This window comes from Diabrotica virgifera, chromosome 6 (assembly GCF_917563875.1).
Source record: "Diabrotica virgifera virgifera chromosome 6, PGI_DIABVI_V3a".
Lineage (NCBI taxonomy): Eukaryota > Metazoa > Arthropoda > Insecta > Coleoptera > Chrysomelidae > Diabrotica > Diabrotica virgifera.
The window spans coordinates 43,292,604-43,317,716 of record NC_065448.1 but is presented as its reverse complement, the minus strand read 5'-3'; the positions used below and the strand labels follow the sequence as shown (position 1 = coordinate 43,317,716).

The window sequence follows — 25,113 nt, the reverse complement described above, 5'->3', positions numbered from 1 at the left end:
ACTTCGTATGGTTTTACTTCTGGCATTAATTCTGATCCCTGGTTTGTGATTTTGGACAGGAGCTGATCTTGCCTTGCGTTGGTGCTCTCATACATTTAGCGATAAAACGATTCGACAACCTTAAGGATTTCGGTTCTATCCGTAGCAATGCTGTTGTCTTTATTTCTTATTCTGTACATATTTTTGTTGCCAATGTTATTCGTATTTCGCCGCAAAACTTTTAAACTTTTGTTTTCTTGAATTATTTGAGTTATTTCTCTTGTATTGTTTTCTCTTATGTCTTTTCGGATTGACCGGTGGATATCTTTATTTAATTTCTTCAGTGTTGTGTAGTTGGAGTCGTATTTTTCCGTCAGTTGTCTTCTTTTACTTATTAACTCTTTGGTATTTTGGCTTAATTTTTCTTTATGGGTCACGACCGTCGGGCAGCACTCCCTTTCGGTTTCTTTAAGTGCCTCCGTTATGAGATTATTTGCTAGTTCGATGTCTTCTATTTCGTTTTCTAAGTCTTGTATACGTCTGGTTAGTATATCTTCATAGAGGTCGTTGTTTTCTGGGGGAATCCATTTCTTCTTTCGTGTTTTGAAGATCATCTTTGTTCTTTCCAAGTTGACATTTAATTGTATCCTTGCTCGGATTAATCTGTGGTCGCTTCCTATCGAAAATTTGTTAAGTACTTCAATATCTTTAATTATTTCTTTTCTGTTCGTTACGATAAAATCTATCTCATTTTTGACACTGCCATCTGGGCTTATCCATGTCCATTTACGCTGAGGCTTTTTATCGAAAAAAGAGTTCATCACGGATAAATTTTCCTGGTGTAAGAAGTTAAGCAGTCTTTGCCCTCGTTCGTTTCTTTCGCCGTAGCCATACTTGCCCATTGCTACTTCTGCATCATCTTGTTTAAAGCCCATTTTCGCGTTAAAGTCGCCCATAACTATTGTGTAGTATGCTGGTGTAGTATGTAATGCTGTTTGTAGATCGTCATAAAATATTTCAGTTTCTTCATCCGAGTGGCTAGTCGTTGGAGCATATGTCTGGATTATCTTAAGGTTATATCTTGCATTTAATTTGAAGATGAGGTACACAATCCTGGGACTTATGCTGTTAATTTTAGTTATATTTTGGGCGTGCTTTCTATGTATAATGAATCCTACTCCACCATTTGAAGTGTCTTCTTCTCCTCTAAAATGAAATAAGTGCCCCGATTTAAGGATAATTTGCGCTTCTCCTCTTCGTCTGATTTCACTGAGGCCGATGATGTCCCATTTTATTGTTTTCAGTTCTTCCTCCAGTTCCATCATCTTCTGGTCCGATATAAGAGTTCTAACATTATATGAGGTGATATGCATTTGTCGTTCTTTGTGGTAGCCTGATCTTTTCCGGGGATTCTTAGCACCCTCTGCTCCAACCCTTTTCCACCCGCTACCTTGGCTGGGGGTGTTGGAGCCGCCGGAGACAGGGCCGTTCAGTAGTTTCGTCTTTCATGGAAATTTGCCTTTGGGGTTTTAGCCATTAAAACGCCACGCTTGGCTAGTGCGTGTTGGCGAGTTGGTTAGGATGTGGAAGGAGGAAATGGTGGAGATGGGAATACTTTGGGTTTGGACATGGTTTCCCCGGTAAAGGGATGTTGGGGAAATCCATGAGCTCGAGCTCGCGTAGGGCAGGTGTGCTATTCCTGAAGTAGATCTATTCCCTACCGGGATCGCAGAGAAGTATCTACCCGCTACCACATATAGTTGGTCCTTTATCACAGTTCCCAAATATGTCATTTTGTGAACTTTCTCAACTTGGACTCCGTTTAATTGAAGCTTTTCATCGGGATATGGGTCACGACTAAACACTAAAAATTTGGTTTTGTTTGAGTTTATTTTAATGCCCATTTCCTCTCCTACCTCGTGAATACGGTCAAGCAGAATTTGGAGACAAAATTAAAATATACCATTCAAATTAATACATACGTTAAATTAATTTTGATATATATTTTTAGGTTAGCATTGAAAAGAGCAAAAAGCTTGAAAACCTCGGCACAGTGATGAACCTCTACAGCAGAAGAACTTTTAGTAAAGAGAGCTTCCAGTGGACTAAATGCGTTGTGAAATATCTCCATGACACTTACTCTCATTTAAGTCTCAACATGTTATCGTTCCTTATAGAAGTTCTAGAAAAAGGTCCCAGTAATCTCCAGTTACCGATACTAAATATCATCCATTGCATTCTGCATTATGTAGATTTAGCTACGGCAGCGGCTCAACCAGTGAACGCCGATTTGTTGAAAGTTATAGTGAAGTACATAGAAGGGCCGAATTGGAGAGAAGCGCTGAAGATTTTGAAATTGGTCGTTAGCAGATCTAGTTCGTTGGTGGCACCTCCTATCACGATTCATTCACATTGGGAGAGTTCTTTGACACCTATGCCTCATCCTTCATTTAATGAAGATAATATTTTCAGCAAGAAGGAACTACCAGGTACGTATAGCTTATTTAAACTAACATAAAGTCGTGGATAGAAGGAGTCGTGGAAGAGCATTTCTGTTGATCTGTTTACAGCAGTGGTATTGAATGTGCGAATTTTCATGATGATTGTCCACCTTAGATGAGATGACATAAGAAGAAGAAGAGTTGATTTGATATACATATTAGTTATTTTATTTGCGTTTCACTCTAAATTTCGTTAAGTGCCGTAGTACCTTTACTGTGTTGACCACTTTAATGGATAAGAGAACTGTTTACAATGTCACACGCTTTCCCGCTCCTGCTTATATATTTAAAACTGAACAAATGTGTACCTACAGGTCAAGTAACTGATAATGATAATTCCAGGGAAATGTTCAAACAATGTAGAAACTGCCGTTATATGTGGACTGTCCTATGCAACTAGGACCTTTTAGTAATCTTTTAGTAGATTCTAATTTCCCTCTGTTGTACTGTGGATCAAATAATAGTGACTGAAGACTGAATGATGGAAATCAAATGACTTGGCATAATGATGCAATGAATATGACACTCGCCATCGCGCATTGTTGAAAATATGGTTATTATATTAAACTGTTTACATTAAAAAGCTTGAAATTTATTTTCGCATATACATATGAGGAGGTTTCAAGCAAAACGGAATAAATCCACTTTTTACGAAAATTTCTTTAGTGGCCAATATCGGTTCATTTTGTTAAATTACACTACATATAAAAATATATATGTGCAAGAACGAATAAATCCTACTGAATTTTAATGGTGAATGTTTTCATGCAAAACCGAATAAATCCACTTTTTGTTCAAAACCAAATAAATTCAAAAATACGCATTTTTTACTTTATCTTCTTATGCAAATATTTCATTCGACCAATAGATGGTACTAGGGAGTTATTAGAGATGCGGCGATGTAATATGCTGGTCAGATATTTTGTCGTTGATTGATTCGCCTCTGCAAAATTACCTTAAAAAGATTGTTGGAATATCAGACTTAAAAATAATCTGTTTGGAAAAGACACAGATTAAAAAAACTAAAGATATTAAAATTTTAAATGCACTATTGTATGTGCTGTTAGTCTACTAAGCGCAATATGCTTTTGATTTATGTATTAGTAATAAAAATAGTACTTTTGTTAATTCTTGCTAATAAAGTTGTGAGTAAAATGAAAGAAATCCAGTAATTTCAAGCAAAACCAAATAAATCCACTTTTGTTTAAATTTTCTTTTATAATAAATATCACTTTTTTAAATTTATATTGTAGGAAAATTATTTTCATGACTTCTCTAATAGTATTTGCGAACAAGGTAAACATAAACATAATTACTTTTTGCGCAGGTACCAGAAAAATCCTATTTTTCCAAAAATCGTTTTTAGTGGATTTATTCGGTTTTGCTTTAAAACTCCTCATATGTGCGGTATTCAGATAAATAGATGGTAATAGGCGGATTGGGAGAATTATCAAATGGTAACCCAGAGAAGATTCTTAGAAATAATCTTTTAACACGATGAACCATCGGTCTGCGAGACATGCAGAGAAATTTGGTATTAAGTTCACAAGACACCTAGGAAAGCGTTTAAGGGATACTTCCGTCTACCAGTGTACAAATTTATAAGCTGAATGATTAGACATTTCAATATTTATTTACACTAAACTCATCTATACTTTAGGTCGTACCATGGAATTCACTTTCGATATGTCGCAAACTCCTGTAATTGGCAGGAGATTTCTACATAAGACTGAGGAAGCTTCTACATCAAAGATATCATCAACCCCAAGACGATCTTGTTCTATTAGTCCGGCTGATACCTCTCCTCAATCGGGATGGAAAAGGCCATGGATGTGCCAGGTAATATATCAAGCTTACAACAAATATATACATTGTATAAAAGCCAAATGGCATAAATTTATTTTTTTCGTGAATGGACGGTTATGGAAATAAATCTCGTAACAAGTCGGTTTTTATTTTGAAATTAAGTGACATCCATCTGGGCGTGATGACGTAATCAATGATTTTTTTAATGAGTCTAGGGATCGTCTGCTAGCTTATTTGAATGGTTATTCAATTCTCTATTCAATAATATAAATATTAATATATTTATTTATACAGGCGAGTGGCCAAAAAATTTTTTTAACTAAATTAATTGACACAAAAAGAATAATGTATGTAATTTATTTATTTATTTTAAAATACGCTTTACTACTGCCAGATAACAAAAAAAAAATGTTTATATAGCAAATTAACATTGCTTTTCGCTTAAATTCAATGTTCAATTGCCACCTACTTGCCTCTTGGCAGTTTGAACATTTAATTTAAACAAAAAGCAATGTTTATTTGTCAAATAAACATTTTTCTGTTTTCTGACAGCAGTAAAATGTATTTTGAATTAAATAAATTACATACATTCTTCTTTTTGTGTCAGTGAATTTAATTTAAAAAAATTTTTGGACACCGTGTAAAAATAATTATGTTAATGTCTATATTACTGAATACGAAACTGATTAACCTTTTAAATGAGCTAGAAGATGACCCCTATTCTTGTCCTAATGCTAATACCCATTGCTAAACAGTTAATACAGTGGACTCTCCCTATAATGAACACGGATATTACGAGGTTTCGCTTATACTGAGGTACGCTAGATGCAGTGTTGCCACAGGTCTTGGACAAAATTTCGGGAGACTGCTACTATTTTTTCGGTAGAAATCGTCAAATTTCGGTAGATTTCATTTTTTTATTCTTTTGCTATCACATTGCAAAAAAATGATACTTTAGGTACGAGTATTCAAAAATAAACTACATTCGTCATCATATTATAATGATCAATAATCACCATTCATCATAAAAATCATTCAAAGTGCAAAATCGGTATACCTTAAAAAAATGTATTTTCTCGGCTTTCTAGGTATTATAGAGCAATTTTCTTCATTTTTTTTTAATCCAAAGTAACTCGAGTAGAGCCGTCTAACTAACGCAATACTAAATATCAAGGATGCTTTAGTTTTGTTATAAGGAATTTATTTATTTATAATAAAATAAAACTGCATATTTTTCCTGTTGTAGACTTAAAAAAAACCTACCACACGTGTACCTATGAACGTTCAAAATACAAATATTCTTATTTGAAAGCTGTATAATTGTTTAAACAAGTTAAAAAATTTTGTTATAATAAATAATAGTTATAAGTTATTAACATTTATAAATTACTGCAAAATAGGGTTTTTGCAATTATCTCCAATTGTTTATGTATTTCAAATTAGAAACTATTAAGATCTAGAATATTTTTTTTGAAACATTTTTCTATAAAATCTACAAGGAATGTTTTATAGGCAAATATATAATTTTTTACACTTTATAATCGTTTAAAAACAAAACAATGTCGGATATTGAAGCATTTGAAAACGAGAAATTTTTTTAATGTCCCTTAGTTATGTCGAAATACTGCAAGTTAAAAAGGTGCAAAATAAATTTCTCCTGTTTTAAGATTTTAATATAAATACTATTTTTAGTTTAGAATTATCTTCTGTATCAAAATAAGCCACAATCCTTCAGTATTTACTATTCAGATTCAGGTAGATACATTTTACTCCCAAAATCATAAAATAAAAGGACAAAGGACTGGTCATAAAATTGATATCGGTAAATCCGTATCTGCTGGTTCGCACATTGTGTCACAAGCTAATAGTAAAAGCAATTCAAGAATTCTTGAAAATTGACTAAACTCTGTTGCCAAATCTATCCGTTAAAAAAAATCTTATAATAATTTTGATTTTTCGGTAGAAAAAAAATCGGCAGATTAATAATTTGGAAATTAAGAATTTGCTGTGGCATCACTGGCTAGATGTCCCATAAAATTCCTATTGAACTATAACACCTCTATAACGAGGCTTAATTGGTTATAACGAGGAAAAATGAAATCGAAAAATATGTTTTTTACCTGTTTTTAGCGAAGTAATGGCTATAAATAAATACCCCAACTGCTTGTATATAGAAATTCCCAACATCTGTGTTATTATCGAGACAAGTGGTGTAATGATTAATTATTTATATGGGAAATAAGCCACAATTAAAATGAAAAAAATAATTTTATTAACGTTTCGACGCCCAAATCGGGTGCCGTTGTCAAAATACAAAATATTACTAAAATAAACTAAAGTGTTGTTGCTAAGCAAAAAAAATTCTTCTAATAAATACCAAGATTAGTAAGTCAATAATATCGAGCTAGTACATATTTTATATTTTAGTATTACTTATATATCTAGTATTATTAATATTATTTATAATTAAACATGTTACAAGTCAGAATTTGGTATTATTTTTTGAGAGTAAATTAATGTAAGACCAAATACTTACGATGTCGGGATAGTATCACAGGTTTTTCCTGGTTTTCCCTTGTGATTTACTATGAAGTCTCTAACGCGAGAATTTTACTGTCGTTGCATTTGGTTGTCTTTTTAAAGACATATCACATGCTATAATTTTTTATGACGGATATTCTTGAGTTGGGGTTAATTTCATGTAATCGAATGAACTATCTTTCAGTAAGTCGTCCCAGGAACGCAACTCATAAATATTGGCAATATCATTTTAAAGTCTTCTACTTTAAAATGTATAATATATGTCTGAATTGCCAATATAAATGAGTGAGATTAAATAAATTATTAGAAGAATTTTTTTTTGCTTAGCAACAACACTTTAGTTTATTTTAGTAATATTTTGTATTTTGACAACGGCACCCGATTTGGGCGTCGAAACGTTAATAAAATTATTTTTTTCATTTTAATTGTGGCTTATTTCCCATATAAATAATTAATCATAAAAATGCCACAAGGAAATAGCTTCAGAACAACAAGTGGTGTAATAAACACCGCCCGCAATAAACTTCTTTCTGTTTATCTATCGACCGATATTGAATACATATTGTAGGAAAGTTACAATAATTTACGATAGTACGACAGAGGTAACCAGGATGATCCTAAGGGGGGGGTTACAATTACTTGATGGTCTCTGGGGGGTATGGAATAGTAATGGTGTTAAGCGTATAGAGCTCAAAGTACATCCAAATGGGGGGGGGGGTTATAACCCCCAAACCTCCCCCTGGTTACGCCTATGTGGTACGAAGTTTCATTGTTCAGGTCGACCATCGACACCTAATAAACTACGTAAGAGGCATCAAAACATTTCAATATTATTGTTGTCTGATATAACCCGATCCGCTTATAACGAGGTAATTAGTCCGCCATTTCAGTTCTCGTTATAGAGGAAGTCTACTGTACCTGTTTAGCAACCCACGTGAGAGGGGGAGTCATTCTGAGCCCAAGGGTGTAATTCTTTATAAATATTATCCATCCTATTGAATTTTAAGCTAATATGCTATTATAAAAAAAATTTTATACCATTTAAAGGGTTCATACCCTGTTATTTCTTTGGTGACTGATGATGAATTTTTTAAATATCGAAAACGTTATGTGATGTAGCCTTAAAGGAGTTTCTCTCTCTCTCTCTCTCTCTCTCTCTCTCTACTGCCTTTCCTCCTTATGGAGTATTGCGCCCTCTTGCGTTTCAGTGAAACGCAAAAGTGAAAGATGGCTGATTGGCTGGATCAGCGCATAAGCTTAAAGGGATTTTAATAATTTTTTTTTTCTAGAACCAAAGACAATCAAGAGGAAATGACTATAGATCTTTGTGTACTGTCTCTAGAAAAAGAATATGCTATAAAAATACTTAACTTAATTCTATATAATGTCATAATCATTGTGGAATCTTCGTGGATCATTCGGTATTAACAGAATAATTTCCATCAACCTCTTGGATACAAATGTAAGATATGTATGTTTGTTTTGATTCACAGATGGCTTTTTATCGACGTTTTTGTTTAACCAGACGTGATTAATTTGGTTGGCTATTGATCCATCATCCATCAAGCATGATCCATATTGCTTTTTTTATATTCAGGTGTGCAAAGGACTTCGAACGTAATGACTATATATTATTACAAAAAGAATTAACTCCTATATCCTTGGTTAAAATCATTCACCAAAGAGGGTGAGCTACCACATATAAAATAATGGAAAATTAAAAAAAAATTCTATTCTCATACTATATCAATTATGATGTCACTACCTGTATCATAATGAACTTCATTATGATACAGATTGTTAACCAATAGAATCGCGATAAAGGTGGTACATGCGCAGTGAGCAATGGCGAGTCAAATACATACGCTTTGACAGTTCTCAATATGTAAACAAACTGTCAAACTGACAAACTACTTAATTGTTTGTGTTACAAAATTAATAAATTGAATATATTTTTTGTTGTGAATGATCATAGAAAAAATAGTGTATATGTTACGGACAATGACGTAAATCAGGCCAATAACGTTAGTGGCCGGCCAATATTGACAATGGCGGTTGAATTGGTCATTGTCGACAATGCCCGGATATTAACGTTATTGTCCATAGAAACTGGACATTAATGATAATTTTAAATTCTTGATAACATTTCTATCATTGCCCGGCTAATGTCGACAATGCCCGTTGTTAATCGGTCAATGTTGAAATTTTGACTAAAAGATAGGTTATGTGTAGGTTTACTATTTTTTACCTCATGTGTGTATATTGTGTATTGTTTTCGTGCTAAAATTACTCGTAAATTTATTTAATAAGTGTTATCATGGATATCAACAATGTGCGCACTCGTTTTAATAATTATATAAACTTAATAGTCAAGTGAAAACGTGATGACCATAAATCATTTTTAAACTGTGACGAATACAATAGCCGAATAAGTGAAATTAAAGAAGCGAAAAATATTTTGAGAACACCGGGTGCTAAAAAAACAACAAAGCACTATAGAATGAAATTCAATGATCAAGCCAGCTCCCACCAGCCACCTGCCTCTTGAAAGTTTAATAATTAATTTAAGGGAAAAACCATTATTTATTTGTGAAATAAACATTTTTTTCTGATTCATGACAGCAGTAAAATGTTATTTGAATTAAATAAATTAAATTAAGCACACGGCCCCTATTGCCATTTAAAAAAATCATCGATTACGTCATCACACCGAGATGGATGACGTCACTAGTATGCCATATATGCCAAAATATAATTTAAAAATAAAAATCGACCTGTTTCGGGATTTTCCCTTAAAGTCGCCGGTTTACGAAATAACGAATTTATTCCTTTCATTTGCACCATACTGTATATAAAAATATTATTATTTCCTTGTTTGTATTTATGAATATATTACCCATATTATGATAAATAAAGATGTTTTATTTGTTTTTAATAACTACTTATATTTTTGCAACTACTTTCAGAAATATCTTAGTATCTCATTTTAAACACTTATTAACTTACACCGATTGGCTTCTGAGGCATCGATTTATCAACATTGGCCATCTGCTTCTGGCCACTGTCGTTATTGGCCGGTTATTGATGAAAAATCTAATTTTACGTTAAGTTTTTACAACATTGGCCAATATTTAAGGTTATTGTCGTTAATGACCGGGCATTGTTGTTAATAACCAAGGAAAATGGACATTCACGACAATGCCCGGCCATTAACGTCAATGTCCAATTTACATCATTGGCCGTAACATATACAACTTGTATTTAATTATCATTATGAAGCTCGTACTCTATACGAAACTCGCAACATACGGCTCGTTTCGTATCCCTCATACTCGCTTCATAATGACCATCATTAAATGCTAGTTGCATAATATACTAATAAGATAACATAAAAGAATTGACTGCATATTTATGTTCAATAAATTGTTTCTCGCGAATCATTCATTTTTGTTGTATTTTTAAATTATTAGTTTAATTTTATTGCAGGGAAGAGTTCGGGAATGCCTAGTGAACCTATTGACAACTTGCGGTCAACGTGTCGGCCTGCCAAAGAGTCCATCTGTAAGACCTGCACATTTTGTTTTTACTTTGTTTTAGTTACAAGCAAATTTGTTTTATTTTTCAGGTTATATTTAGCCAAACTTCGGATATTATTGAAAGGCAGTCCAGTATGGCCTCTAGCACCGAAGAAGTTTCTGCTGGCAATAATGATATGAGTGGCGGGTCTAGAAGAGATGATGCTGCTACAGAATTTGGAGTTTTCAAAGATTTCGACTTCTTGGAATATGAAAGCGAGAGTATAGAGGTATGGAAAATACAGTTAACATGTATTATTATTGTTTTTAGATATTTTAGATACATAATTTAGATTCTTTAATACTCAATATTAATAAACTTTTTACTTGAAGAATATTAGCGTTCATCGTAGAATATCTTTTTCGTTTTCTTCTTCTTACGTTATCACACTACGTCCTATGTTTTCTTCAGTGGTTTAGCAGTAGCAGTTAAGAAGATGAGAAGACCAACTTTCGTATCATCTTTTGTTTCTTGTCCATCGTACTAAGTCTTAGATTTCACATATCTCTCTTACTTCTTCATTACTTTTACGGTCATCTAAAGTATATCCTGCTATTGCTCTTAATGTTCTCACTCCCAGGAGCTTTCCCAGTCTTTTTCTTTCCTATTGCTTCGTCTAGTTCTTCTTCCTGTATAGCTTCTGTTTCCTCAGTGTTTTCCTCTGATCCGCCAATTACGTTGTTTTCATTTTCATTTGCTTTTCCTTGCTCTCCGTTCAACAGTTGTTTAAAATGTTCTCTCCATCTTTCCATTATTTCCTTGTCATCGGTTAATACTGTCCGTTTGTAGTCATTATTTGTTTTATCTTTATTTCTTTGTTATTCCGTAGGTTTTTCAGTGTTCTGTTCTGTTATTTAGAAAATATTACGCGAATTGACTTTTAGTTATTATTAAATAAATAAAAGACTTACTTGAAATTGTTTATTTATAACACTTACAATTAACACTTATTTAACAACAATATCTAATTTATTTTACACTTTCTAACATTTAATTTATTTACAAATACGACTTATCTACTTTAAAAATACATACATTTCAGCAACCCGATCAAACAATAAAACAATATATCGCGTCGAATATATTAACTGACTGCCTGCTGCTTAAAAATCATCCGCTTATATAGATACGGCTCTGCTTCGAGAACATTTGGAAGGCCTGAGGCGGGTCCACGCCTATCATCGGGGAAACTTCTGGATTAGCGGAGACATTACTCGTCGATGACGTGTCGCTGTTGTTTGTTGACTACTAGGGGCAGGGCCGACCTCAGTTAGAAATTCGTCACATTGCCCCCTCCTTAAAAGATGGTTCCTCCTGGAACCTTGTCAGGACTGGAACTGGATGCTGATATCGGCAACTGGACCCTCTTTTACAACTCCCAGTTGTATAAAAGTGACAGGGGACGGTCTTCTTTCCGCACCAGTAACTATGCGGATTGCAACAGACTAACACCTGGACCTCGGTATCTTGGAAAATTTCTTCTACCATATTTCGGATAACTCTCCAGTCTAATTGGCTGCATTCTAACTTTGGTATGGCTAACTTTTGCACGTCGGACTCCAACACGTGCTCTCTCAATTGAATTAATGCATCCCATACATCTTGGTAGGTAGGTTGGTCACGGACAGTGTCTTTTGTTACTAGATAGAATAGGTAACGTGATGCATCTTGGAGTTTCAATGCTTTGCCAGGAGCTGGCAGTTGGCATTGAAGTTCTGCAACTCGACCAAACTTCCTTCGGAAGGCGGATGCCAATCCTCGTGCGTCTTTGATACTGGCCGGGATGGTATGGGCCAGCGAATAGTCATCGGGAAGTGCGAGAAGATCTCGCTTTTCTTCAGTGGTAACACCATGTCTTGCTTTACCGGTACCTCCGTAGGCACCCATGAACTCTTCAAAGGTAAGGTCAGGTATTCCTCGAATTTGGTTGACTTCCACTTCTTCATCTACGTCGTGGTCTCCCTCGTACGGCGCCAACCGGTTATGGTGGACTATCATCGGCTTTCCCCTAGGAATCTTGCTTATTCGGTAGATAACGTCATTGATTTTCTTGACAATGAGGTACGGACCTTCCCAGAACTGCTGCAACTTGGGAGAACAACCTGTTCGCTTCTTTGGATTATAAAGCCAGACTTTGTCGTTCTCCTTGAAACATCCCCTCTCGGCTTGGGTATCGTATCGTTTCTTCATTCGGTCGCTAGCGATCTGAAGATTAGAACGGACCAACTCATGTATATCGTCCATTCTTCTTCGTAATTCATTCACGTAATCCTCACCAGCAACATCTTCTCCTGGTCGACATCCAAACTCTAGATCACAGGGTAGACGCATCTCACGTCCAAATAGAACTTTTGTTGGTGTTTGCCCAGTTGATTCATTAACAGCAGATCTATAGGCCATTGCGAAGAACGGAAGGTACTGGTCCCAGTCTCGTTGATGATTGGACATCATCTTTGTCAAATACTTGCCGACTGTCCTATTCATACGCTCCACCATTCCATCCGATTGCGGGTGATAGGCCGTGGTTCTCGTCTTCTTCATGCCTAGTTTATCACAGATTCCTTGAAATAGATCGCTCTCAAAGTTCCTTCCTTGGTCACTATGGATCTCCAGAGGTACTCCAAATCGGCTGATGCAGTCTTTGATTAACACATCTGCAATAGTGGCGGCCTTCTGGTCTGGAATTGCGTAGATCTCCACCCACTTCGTGAAGTAATCCATTATCACCAACATGTATTTGCATCCATGGTCACTTTCTGGAAATGGCCCGGCAATATCCAAAGCTATTCTTTCAAACGGACTTCCAACATTGTACTGTCTCATAGGAGCCTTTCTTTTCCGCTAGGGCCCGTTACTTGTAGCACAGGTAGTACATTTCTTACACCAGTCCTTCACATCGTCGGAACTATTCATCCAATAAAATCGTTCCCGAATTCTCTGAAGGGTCTTCTTTACACCAAAATGCCCTCCTGATGGACTGTCGTGTAACTGACGAAGTACTTCGGCTACTCTGCTCTTTGGAATCACCAACTGTGTTCTCCTCACCGAACCATCATCATTTTCTATTACTCGTTTAAGCAAGCTGTCTTCCAAGATAAATGAGTCCCACTGGGCCCAATACGTCTTAACTACTGAGCCTAGGCTTGATATTTCTTGCCAAGATGGTCGACGATTTTCTTCTTTCCATTTTCGAATCTTCTGTAAAACTGGATCTTTTTCTTGTTCTTCCTTGATCTTGGTAGGCGTCCACTCGTCGTTGACCACTGTTGTTCTTAGTACTGCTGCTTCCTTCGACTCTGTTTTGTTGCAATGGGAACATTCTGCTGGACACGGTCTTCTAGATAGAGAATCAGCGTTTCTGTGGCTAACTCCGGCCCGATGCTCGATCTTGAAATCATATTCTTGAAGTCGTTCAATCCATCTGGCTATCTGACCCTCTGGATTCTTAAACTGCATTAACCATTTAAGGGCGGCATGGTCGGTTCGGATTAGAAACTTCCTTCCGTAGAGGTATTGATAGAAGTGTTCCACTGATTTTACTACTGCTAGAAGTTCTCTTCTCGTGACGCAATAATTTCGTTCAGGTTTTGAAAGCACTTTACTAAAATATCCAAGGACTCGTTCCTGTCCTCCTTGGATCTGCGACAGCACTCCTCCAATTCCCACATTGCTTGCATCCGTATCTAAGATGAACTCTCCTTCTGGCAGTGGATACCCTAATATTGGCGCTGTAATTAAATGCCTCTTCAAAGTTTCAAAGGCCGTTTGGCAGTCTCCATCCCAGCAATAATCCCTTGCTTCCTCTGTAAGTCGCGTTAATGGCTTAGCAATATCTGCAAACTTCTTAATGAATCTCCGGTAGTATGTACATACTCCCAGAAAACTTCTCACTTGATGTTTATCAGTTGGTTCAGGCCATTCCTTAATGGAATCGATTTTTCCTTTATCCACGGCCACTCCTTCTTTGCTGACTATATGACCTAAATAATTGACTTTACTTTGAAATAGCTGGCATTTCTTGGGATTTAACATTAACTGGGCAGCTTTAAGTCGATTAAAGACGTCTTCTAAATTCTTCAGGTGGTCTTCAAACGTCTCTCCCAAAACGATTATGTCGTCTAAATACACCAGGCACGTTTTCCAAGATAACCCTCTCAACACATTTTCCATAAGCCTCTCAAATGTCGCAGGAGCGTTACAGAGTCCAAACGGCATAACGTTGAATTCCCATAATCCAGATCCTGTCGTAAAGGCCGTCTTCTCTTTGTCCACTGGATCCATTTCTACCTGCCAATATCCAGACTTCAAGTCCAACGTAGAAAACAATTTACTTCCAGCCAATGTGTCCAACGTGTCGTCGATCCGAGGCAGAGGATAACTATCTTTCTTGGTAACATTGTTCAACAAACGGTAGTCCACACAGAACCTCGTAGTTCCATCTTTCTTCTTGACCAGGACCACCGGAGAGACCCATGGGCTCGTAGAAGTTTCTATCACCCCGTCTTTCTTCATTTCTTGAACAATCCTTTCAGCTTCCTCTCTCTTCGCCTGTGGTAATCGTCGAGCTGATTGACGAATTGGCCTAGCGGTACCAGTGTCAATTTTATGTTTGACAACTGTCGTTCTTCCTGTCTTTCCTCCTTTCGGTACGAATATGTCACGATATTGCCTAAGAAATTCCCTTAATTTCCTTTTTTCCATTTGATTTAGAGATTGGCCTGCAACTGCAACCATTTGGTCGAACTTGTCGTTGGAATTATCTGATGTTGTCGTCTGACGGATTATGGACGTCACGGGTACACAAGTTCCTACTTTTGTCTCCTTCTTGATGGTCACCGGGTAGTCATTGACATTAATCAATCTCACGGGAATTTCTTTAGCAGAAGTAACCAATTCCTTTCCAATTATGATCCCTCGGCCAACCTCCTCGTCGTGGTTCCATGGCTCCATCATAACAGGTGTTCCTTCTTCTACAGTTCCCTGTAGCCGCGCTACGATGATCGTTTCACTCCTCGCAGGCACAACTGTATCTTCTTTAATGGCTGCTAGCACAGTTCTGTCATCATGTGGATGAAGAAATACCTCCTCGTTGCCAACTTTAATTACCCTATTCTTAAAATCCAATTGAAATCCATGCAAATTCATTACGTCCATTCCTAATATAACATCTTCTTCGATGTCTGCAACTATGACAGTATGGACGAACTTTTCTGCTCCGATCCCCAATTGTATCTGGATTTCTCCGTGGATGTTGGCATTTTCACCTGTGGCAGTCCGCAGTCGCAACCTCGTTGGTAAGAGCTTCTTATGACTGTTTATAACTGACGGTCGTATAATGGTTCTGGTCGCTCCGGTATCCACCAACAATGTATACTTTTTACCATTTATTTCTCCATCCACATATACACTATCTTCACGACATTTCAAAGAAGCTATTAGTATGAGAGGGTCTTTGGAAAAGTTGCGGGTCGAAGCTGCTCCCCTAAGGCCGACCCGTTCTAGTTTTCCTGCTGGTGAGTCTCTTGACTGTTATTGTACCTAGGGTACTTACATGAACTCCGTACGTGTCCCATTTCCCCACAATTCCAGCACCTTATGGTCTTTGTTTTCTTGTAGGAAATGCCCTTTATCATATTGACAATCTGGTCCAGTTTGTCTTCATCCTCTTCCTCTTTCACAGTCCTAACTTTACTGTACCCGCCAGAGGCCTGGGTAGCTGATTCGTATTCGAGGGCGGCAGACAAGACATCAACCAGCGTCTTGTGACGAGCTAATCGCAGTGTTCTTTGCATTTCATGATCACGAAGGCCATCAATGAATGTTTGAACAGCCAACTTTTCCATCATGTCTTCGGGAGCTGTTGGATATGCATATCGTACCAACCTGGCAATATCGACCTCGTATTCTTGAAGAGCTTCATCTTTCTTTTGTCTTCGATTTTTAAACTGCGACTGATAGACATGCTCTAAATGTTCGTGTCCGTATCGCATATTCAGTCTCTTTTTAAGCTGCTCGAAGTCATCTGTCTCCTCTACGGCTATGGTCTGGAGGACATCCAAAGCGTCGCCTCGAAGAGCAATAGTGAGGTTTACAGCTTTTTCTTTTTCGGACCATCCGTTCGCTCTGGCCGCCGATTCGAACTGTTTCATGTAGTTGTTCCATGATGACTTTCCGTCGAAATTTGGCACCTTAACACGAGCATGACCTACACTCCCTTCAACTATCGACCGTGGCTCCAACTTGTATTTGGTTTCATCATCTTTAATATCTGTTAAGATGGGTTCCACCACTTTGTCCACTTTTTCCGTTTCCTCCAGTTTCTTTTCTATTTCCTTGATCTTTTAGAGAGGTAGATTTTATGGACGATATCTTGTCGTCAAAATCCGAAGTGACTTTAGAGATCTCGTTAGTCATTTTGCTGTCAAGGGATGAAATATCACCCGAAACTTTCTTCTCTAATGATGCAATGTCTGTCGAAACCTTCAAAACATCCGAGGAAACTTGGGAAATTTCACTAGAAACCTTTTTCTCTAACGATGTGATCTCTGTTGAAACTTTGTTCTCCAGCGATGTAATGTCTGTCGAAACTTGGGAGATTTCACTAGAAACTTTGCTCTCTAACGATGTAATGTCTGTCGAAACTTTAGAAACATCGGAGGAAACTTGGGAGATTTCGCTAGAAACTTTGTTCTCTAACAATGTAATGTCTGTCGAAACCTTCGAAATCGACGAGATCACAGCAGCATGCTTGTCTTCAAACAAATAGGTTTCTGGATCTTGACCCTCTTCTTGAAGAGCGTTCTTTAGACGTTCGACTAGATCAGCCTTTTCCCAGTAGTGTCCATGTCTCTCTCCTCTAACTGGTTGCGGAGCTCCTTAACGATCAAATCAGTGATTTTCTTATGTTGTGAAGACATTGTCACACACTTTATTTATTACGATTTATATTTTATTTATTTCAAGTATCCCTACTTCTGCACCACTGTTCTGCTATTTAGAAAATATTACGCGAATTGACTTTTAATTATTATTAAATAAATAAAAGACTTACTTGAAATTGTTTATTTATAACACTTACAATTAACACTTATTTAACAACAATATCTAATTTATTTTACACTTTCTAACATTTAATTTATTTATAAATACGACTTATCTACTTAAATACATACATTTCAGCAACCCGATCAAACAATAAAACAATATATCGCGTCGAATATATTAACTGACTGCCTGCTGCTTAAAAATCATCCGCTTATATAGATACGGCTCTGCTTCGAGAACATTTGGAAGGCCTGAGGCGGGTCCACGCCTATCATCGGGGAAACTTCTGGATTAGCGGAGACATTACTCGTCGATGACGTGTCGCTGTTGTTTGTTGACTACTAGGGGCAGGGCCGGCCTCAGTTAGAAATTCGTCACAGTTCTATAAAACAATTTTACATTTCCTTTACTGTTTTCTTTCATATTTTTCTTCAACCTTGTCTCAGCTTTTTTTTTTCTCATTTTGATTATTTAACTTTTATTAACTGTATTTTATATTTAAAATTTGTTTATTTCAACAATTTCTTCTTTTTCATTTCGATTTTTACCTCCTTATTTCTCCATGGTGTCCGTTTCTCTTTTCTATTATTTCTTGTGGTCTCACATACTAGTTTTTCTATATTTAGCATAACATTTCTAAATTTTCTTCTTCTTTGTCCATTTCTTTTTAAACTCTGTCTTATATCTGATTTTAGTTGTTCCTACCCTTAGTTTAAATATTTTCAAAAGACTAAGTTTTCAATCTAATAGCACATAAAACAGCACCAAAAAATGTTGTTCCACATCTTACCAGACTGAAAACAATGGGAACCTTCTCTGGTAACACCTCCGAGGCTTCTACAATTTGCAAACCATAACGGATGCTGAGACTAAGAAAGATGAGGGAATTTTACAATTTATAATTCACGTCCTATCTGCTCAGCGCGGTAAAGTTCCAACGAGAATGGTTCCCTTCGTACTCCACTTAGAGTAAACATGTAAATCAAAAATAAATAACCATTTTCAATTCCGTTGCAACATAAAACTACAGCGGCATCATTGTTCCAGTTCAATCAGAGAGTGCAGTAAGGTCCTCTACCGGTTTCAAAACTTATTAGTCTCTCATCAGGAGGCACAAATGCTGCTCTCTCTGACCAAACTAGGACAAACCCCGGCGTGCAGTCACGGATTGCAACGAATAAAGTTGCGGGGATGCCCCGGGGATATTATAATTATTTCCTTTATTTCTTATTCTTGTCTTCGGTACTTTTTATTTATATTATTTTGCTGTTAATTGTAGTTTCCAGTAGGTAGTGATCACTGCCTATTTCATAAATGTTCTCACCCTCATGTCTCTTATCCAGCTCGTTTCTGTTTTTTGCACTATAGATAATTCATTGTTAATTTCTTGATATGACTTCTCTTGTGATCTTATCTATCTTTTGTGTTGGAAATGTGTATTAATGATCATTATGTTATTGTTTAAACAGAGTTCAAGTGATAGGTTTCCATTATTGTTGATTTTGTCCTTTCCGAATGGTCCTATAATCCATTTTTCTACTTCTTTTTTCCATTAATTTCTCCTGTGATTACTATTTTCGCTGTACATTTATTTATTACTTCTTGCAGCTTGTCCCAGAATTCATTCTGTTTGCTTTGAGTTGCATCTTCATCAGGTCCATAACGTATAATTAGGTTTGTTATTATTACCTTATTACCCATCTCTGTCTAGTCTAAGTATACGCTCCTTGAAATATATCCAATTTCTTACTTTATTGATCATATTTTTCTTTTCCATACATGCTACACTTGCCTGTGATTCCTTTTTCTCTTCTACACCCCTATACAGGGTGTCCCAGACTAATTTAGCCACGCTATATCTCTTAAACGAATAAAGATTTTCAAATGGGACAAAAAGTGGTCTATTCTACTTGTAATACACTTTAATATGCCGTAGAAAAAAATCATCCCCTAAATATTCATCCCTTAGTTACAACCCCTAACTTTAATTTTTTTAATAGCACCCTGTATATTTTTTTATAGTTTTGGATGTGGTCTTCTATCGTCTATTCAACACATTTTTTGAAAATAAAATCGGTTCGTAAATAACCAAGAAAATATCAGTTTAGTTTTGTTAATTATGTGTCCCAGACTAATTTATCCAGGCTATATTTCTTAAACGAATAGAGATTTTCGAATGGGACAAAAACTGATCTATTACATTTGTAATACACTTTAATATGGCGTAGAAAAAAAATTATCCCCTAAATATTCATCCCTTAGTTACAACCCCTAACTTTATTTTTTTTAATTAGCACCCTGTAAGTTAGGGATGAATATTTAGGGGATAAATTTTTTCTACGCCATATGAAAGTGTATTACAAATGGAATAGATCAGTTTTTGCCCCATTCGAAAATCTCTATTCGTTTAAGAAATATAGCCTGGATAAATTAGTCTGGGACACACAATTAACAAAAATAAACTGATAGTTTCTTGGTTATTTAAGAACCGATTTTATTTTCAAACAGTGTGTTGAATAGACGATAAAAGACCACATCCAAAACTATAAAAAAATATACAGGGTGCTATTAAAAAAATTAAAGTTAGGGGTTGTAAATAAGGGATGAATATTTAGGGGATGATTTTTTTGTACGCCATATTAAAGTGTATTATAAGTAGAATATATCACTTTTTGTCCCATTCGAAAATTTCTATTCGTTTAAGAGATATAGCGTGGCTAAATTAGTCTGGGACACCCTGTATATTAGTAAGTTTTCATTTTCCAATATCGTAGTTTCTCTTCCTTTTCTTTATGTTTCTGTTATAGTACTACTTCAATCTTCTTATCTTCTCTTTCTTCTTGACATTAATTCTCGCTTCCCAAATCAATTTTACCGGTCTTCTATCATCTAGTCTTTGTAAAGGTATTTCTAAATTCTAAGATTGATTCCACCTCCAGAGCTTCTCTTATCTGCTCATTTCTTACCCTATCAAGTCTTGTGACTCCTCTCGCTCTTCTTAGGTATGTACTTCATTTCCGTCGCTTGTATTCTGTTCTTCTGCCTCTCTGTTAATGTCCGCGATTCGCAACCGAAGGTGAGTATGGGTCTATATATTGGCTTAAATACTTCCATTTTTCCCGTTTTTGCCTCTTACATTCCATGTTGCCAATCCTCTTGGATACCAATCACAAGCAAATTGGAAGATATGCTCAAATTAGTCTGCTAATTGAGGGCTTTAATTGGTACATACCGTAACCTTAAGTAGCTACTGACAAGTAGATCATTCTTGTTTCTGGATTATGTGCAAAATACTACTCCCTTTATTATCTTCTTGATTATTGATGCAAATGACAACTATTCATTATTATAAATGAGAACCTATTTAGCCTTTACAAAGACATTAAATAATGAATTTTACTTTTTAGGGGGAAAGCACCGACAATTTCAACTGGGGCGTTAGAAGAAGACCTCTAAGTCAAGGAGAAGATGACCAGACCAATCTAAAACAGTTAGAAGATAGCGTTAGCGAAAAAACACCCGTTCTAACAGTAAGAAAGGTACACGTCTGTCCTTTTGACCATAATGTGAGTTTATGTTTCAATGTTATTGCCTGTAGCCTGTTACTAAAAGAAAGTAGACTTGAATACGGTAGATACTAACCTTTTTTATCTATTATTTGTGTTTGTGTAATGTAATATATTTTTAGATTTTACATAAAAATTACAAGCTAAAAGACAAATGTTGCCGATATAATATACAGTTTTAATTTCTTTAATTTTTTGTGCTGCAATCAATAATTAAATTCCTGCGCCTAAGAGAAGCCTAGCGAGACACAAGCGATTAACGAACCATAGGTGCTGACGTCATTAGCAACAGAGCATAAAGAGGAACGAACCTATTTCACCGGTGAACAAACGCTCAGTTTCGCGATCGACGCTCTTGGGAATAGACATATTGCAATCAAAATGGAGCAGTGTTTTATGTGTGGAGAACCTACAACCGAAACTAGTGTTGTTATAGTGAAAAACGGGAGGATCAACAGAACGGTCACAAACCAGATAGTCGGACCAAATTCAGCATTCAGCGGGCCATTCATTCTGCGAAGCTGCGAGAGATAGAGAGAGGTAGAGAGAGGTAGAGAGAGATAGAGAGAGATAGAAAGAGGTAGAAAGAGATAGAAAGAGGTAGAAAGAGATAGAGAGAGGTAGAGAGAGATAGAGAGAGATAGAGAGATATAGATAGAGAGCGATAGAGAGATATAGAGAGATAGAGAGCGAAAGAGAGAGATAGAGAGAGATAGAGCGAGATAGAGAGAGATAAGGAGAGATAGAGAGAGATAGAGAGATATAGAGAGATAGGGAGAGATAGAGAGAGTGAGAGAGAGAGAGAGAGATGTTTCTGGAGGGAATGATCTGGTTTCGTCGTGTGGTGTAGGATTTAACGATGGTGTTGTTAGAGAACTCGCGAGAGTTTTAGAGAGGATGGTCAGATATACTTTAAGTTTGCACTGGGGCTTGTTTTTTTTTGACATAATTGTCTGGTATTAGCTGAATTTGAGCTGGAATTGTTGTTTTTTTCGGATCGGCTGTAGATGTAGATATTGTTGTCCTTGGTATAGACTCTCAGCTGTTTCTGTAAAAGTCGAGTGCAAATGATGTCTCTGGTATACTGGTAAATAGATTATTCATATGAAATAATGGTTAAGAAATATAAATTTAATTCGAGGTGAGGTAGAGAGAAGAGTACAAGCAGTTTTAAAATCAGAAGGTGTTCTACAGGATATTGGACAGGAAGCAACGAAAATTGCGATTTTTTTATTTTTTTGCAAATTCTAATCTAATATAAAATTTATTTTTAAAACCGCATGTCTTTTTTTAAAACTAAAAGGTTTTCTATGAGAAACTTTTTGCCTTTTCAAACTTTTAAGCTCAAAAGTTTTCTCATTTTCACGTCTTTCCTAGATCATTATCAAATAATGGTTAAAAATATTTTGTACTAATTACTTTGCTACAGTGACTACATTTGTCTTTGTATTATTGCTAGAACTTCAGCTTTACTTACGTTTTTCCAGAGATTATATTTGTTACTTATTGTATTGTATATTTTAGCGGTTACTAACAGAAGAATCTTCAGACGATGAGGTCGGTTCCGAATCTCCATTGGACGAAATAGCCATTGCTCCGGAATTTGACAATAGCATCATGGAAAGTAGCGCCATGTTCCCTCCGTCATCTCTTGCCCTAAGAGAGAACAATTCACAAGTACAGTCCAGTGCCAGATCAGACACAAGGTGAGTTCAGCTTTACTCAATTCTTTCTTCTTCTTTTTCTTCTTCTTCTTTAGCCCATTTCTATCCAACTTTGGACATAGCCCTTCCCCAAATCTTTCCATTTCCGTCTGTCCTTGGCTGCGCTTTTCCAGTTAGTTCCTGCAGCTTTTACAATATCGTCCTTCCATCGCATCTGAGGTCTTCCTCTTCCTGTCCACGGTCTCCAGTTTTGGATTTCAGCATTCCATCTCTTATCTTCCTGTCTCGCATTGTGGCCCGCAAATCTCCATTTTAACCCTGTTGTATGTTCATGTGTTTGATTTTCTGTCTTGTAGTTTTATTCCCAACATGGATCTTTTCATTTTTCTCTGAGTTATTTCTATTTTGTTTATGTTGGCCTTTGTTAATGTCCATGTTTCTGAGCCATACGTCAGAACAGGAAGGATGCACTGGGCAAATACACGGGTATCCATCTTAACTTTCCAAACGCTGTCCACGCCAATCAGATTCTTCTCTGTACTTCAATTGTTTGGTTCTCTTTATTAGCTTTGATATTATTTGACCCAGGTATAAATATTTGTAAACAACCTCAATATTGATATTATTTATATTTATTCTGTCATTTGTATTTGTCATGATTTTTGTTTTACTCATGTTCATTTTTAATCCTATCTTCTCTGCTACGTATGCTAGTTGAGTCAGCATTGTGGCTAGTTCTTCTTGGTTGGTTGTAGTAAGGACAACATCATCGCAATATCTGACGTGATTGAGATTCTTCCCGTTTATGTTGATACCCATGTCTTCCCATTCCAGTTCTTTAAAGATGTCTTCCAGAGCTAAGGTGAAGAGTTTTGGGGATATTACATATCCTTGTCTTACGCCTCTACGTACTTCTATGGGATTAGTTTTGTTTTTTTTTATTTTCCCATTCGACTGTCATAGTTGCTGTTTTATAGATGTTATGTAAGAGTTGCCTGTACCTGGAGTCTATTCTGCTGTTATTTAGAGCTTTTTCTATCGGCCATATCTCGACACTATCGAACGCTTTTTCATAGTCTACAAAGGCTAAACATAAATCTAGGTTGTATTCGTTTGCCTTCTCTATCAATTCTTTAACCTTAGCTATATTAGCTATAAATTTATACTTCAAATAACGTGTAACTATTATTGGCAATACAATATTTATAACCATTTCTAACGTGTTGATTATATGTTAATATTTTAGTGGATCCAGTACGGGAGATCTAGGTGAAGTGACTCCTTGCAATGCATCACCAAATTTATCCACTCTAATGAATATGCGACCAATAATTTCGAAGAGTGATATGTTAGAAAATTGGAGTTCATATATTCAAGCGAATATGTTACAGACGCCAGCAAACACCTTGCAGTTTTTCCATCAGTTCCAGAAACTTGTTACGGTAAGTTATCTTTTGGTACTTTTAGAATAAAATACCGCATATTTTATTTAAAACATACCCTAAATAAAAAATGGATAAAAAATGAAACTAACAATAACAAATATGTATCCACCTGTTTACTGATATCATATAACACTACTTCTCTTTTCTTCTTGCCGTATTTCTTTATCAACTATCTTAAAGCAAACAAGGCATATTAGGCCAGGATAATAAGACAAAAATATACCCTGTTCATGACACTTCAACAGCCAGGGTACTGAAGCGTTTTTTCGACAGATATTACCTATAAGAACAAATTGTAACTATTTCCTGCGTAGGATCTGGCGGCTATTTTTATTTATAAAAAAAGTTTTCGATATATTCGAAAAAATCGATTTTCATTTTGTAACTTCAAAGGGCTATAACTTTTTTTATGTGCATATTTGTACTAAAGTAAGTTAGGTTCATTCGAACTATTTTTGGTCCCAGAATATGTGATTTAATTTATGACCTGTATTTTTGTTACACCCTGTATATGTAATTTATTATATAAAAAAATAAAAAGTTTATAAGGAAAAATTGAACATACTTTTGCATAATTATTTATTACTAATAAATGCATTTTTATTCAATTTTTTTAAACCAATTTGAAAGTTTAGCTCATGCCCTTTCATTTGACACCTGTAGAATGGTTCTAACATTATTTTTTTCTGACTTATGTTATTGCAAAAAAAACTCTCTGGGATAAACAATTTGAATAAAGTTTAAACAATTGAATCAATCGCTTTGAAATTTTTGTCACATATTAAGCACCAAAGAACCCTCATTTGACAAAAATTTCAAAACTGTACATTTTTACAATACATAGTTATAGCAAAATTATTTTTTTGAAATTTCGACCTTTTTTATTATTTTTAATTATTTATATGGGAAATAAGCCACAATTAAAATGAAAAAAATAATTTTATTAACGTTTCGACTATTTATTAACTATTCGTAAGACCAAATACTTACG

The 25,113-nt window shown here is 35.8% G+C and overlaps 1 protein-coding gene across 2 annotated transcripts in view; it reads left to right on the top strand.

Moving 5' to 3' along the window:
- LOC114324528 (protein furry) overlaps nucleotides 1-25,113 on the top strand; it is a 274,530-nt gene that overhangs the window by 219,335 nt on the left and 30,082 nt on the right. Inside the window, exons 31-37 of one of the 2 annotated variants that reach the window (XM_028272390.2) lie at nucleotides 1,991-2,468; nucleotides 4,141-4,319; nucleotides 10,314-10,388; nucleotides 10,453-10,632; nucleotides 20,855-20,986; nucleotides 22,538-22,719; nucleotides 23,924-24,119. In XM_028272390.2, the coding sequence (XP_028128191.2) occupies nucleotides 1,991-2,468; nucleotides 4,141-4,319; nucleotides 10,314-10,388; nucleotides 10,453-10,632; nucleotides 20,855-20,986; nucleotides 22,538-22,719; nucleotides 23,924-24,119 (1,422 nt within the window). Of the gene's footprint in view, nucleotides 1-1,990; nucleotides 2,469-4,140; nucleotides 4,320-10,313; nucleotides 10,389-10,452; nucleotides 10,633-20,854; nucleotides 21,014-22,537; nucleotides 22,720-23,923; nucleotides 24,120-25,113 lie in introns of both variants that reach the window. The other variant, XM_028272389.2, reaches the window with a different exon arrangement.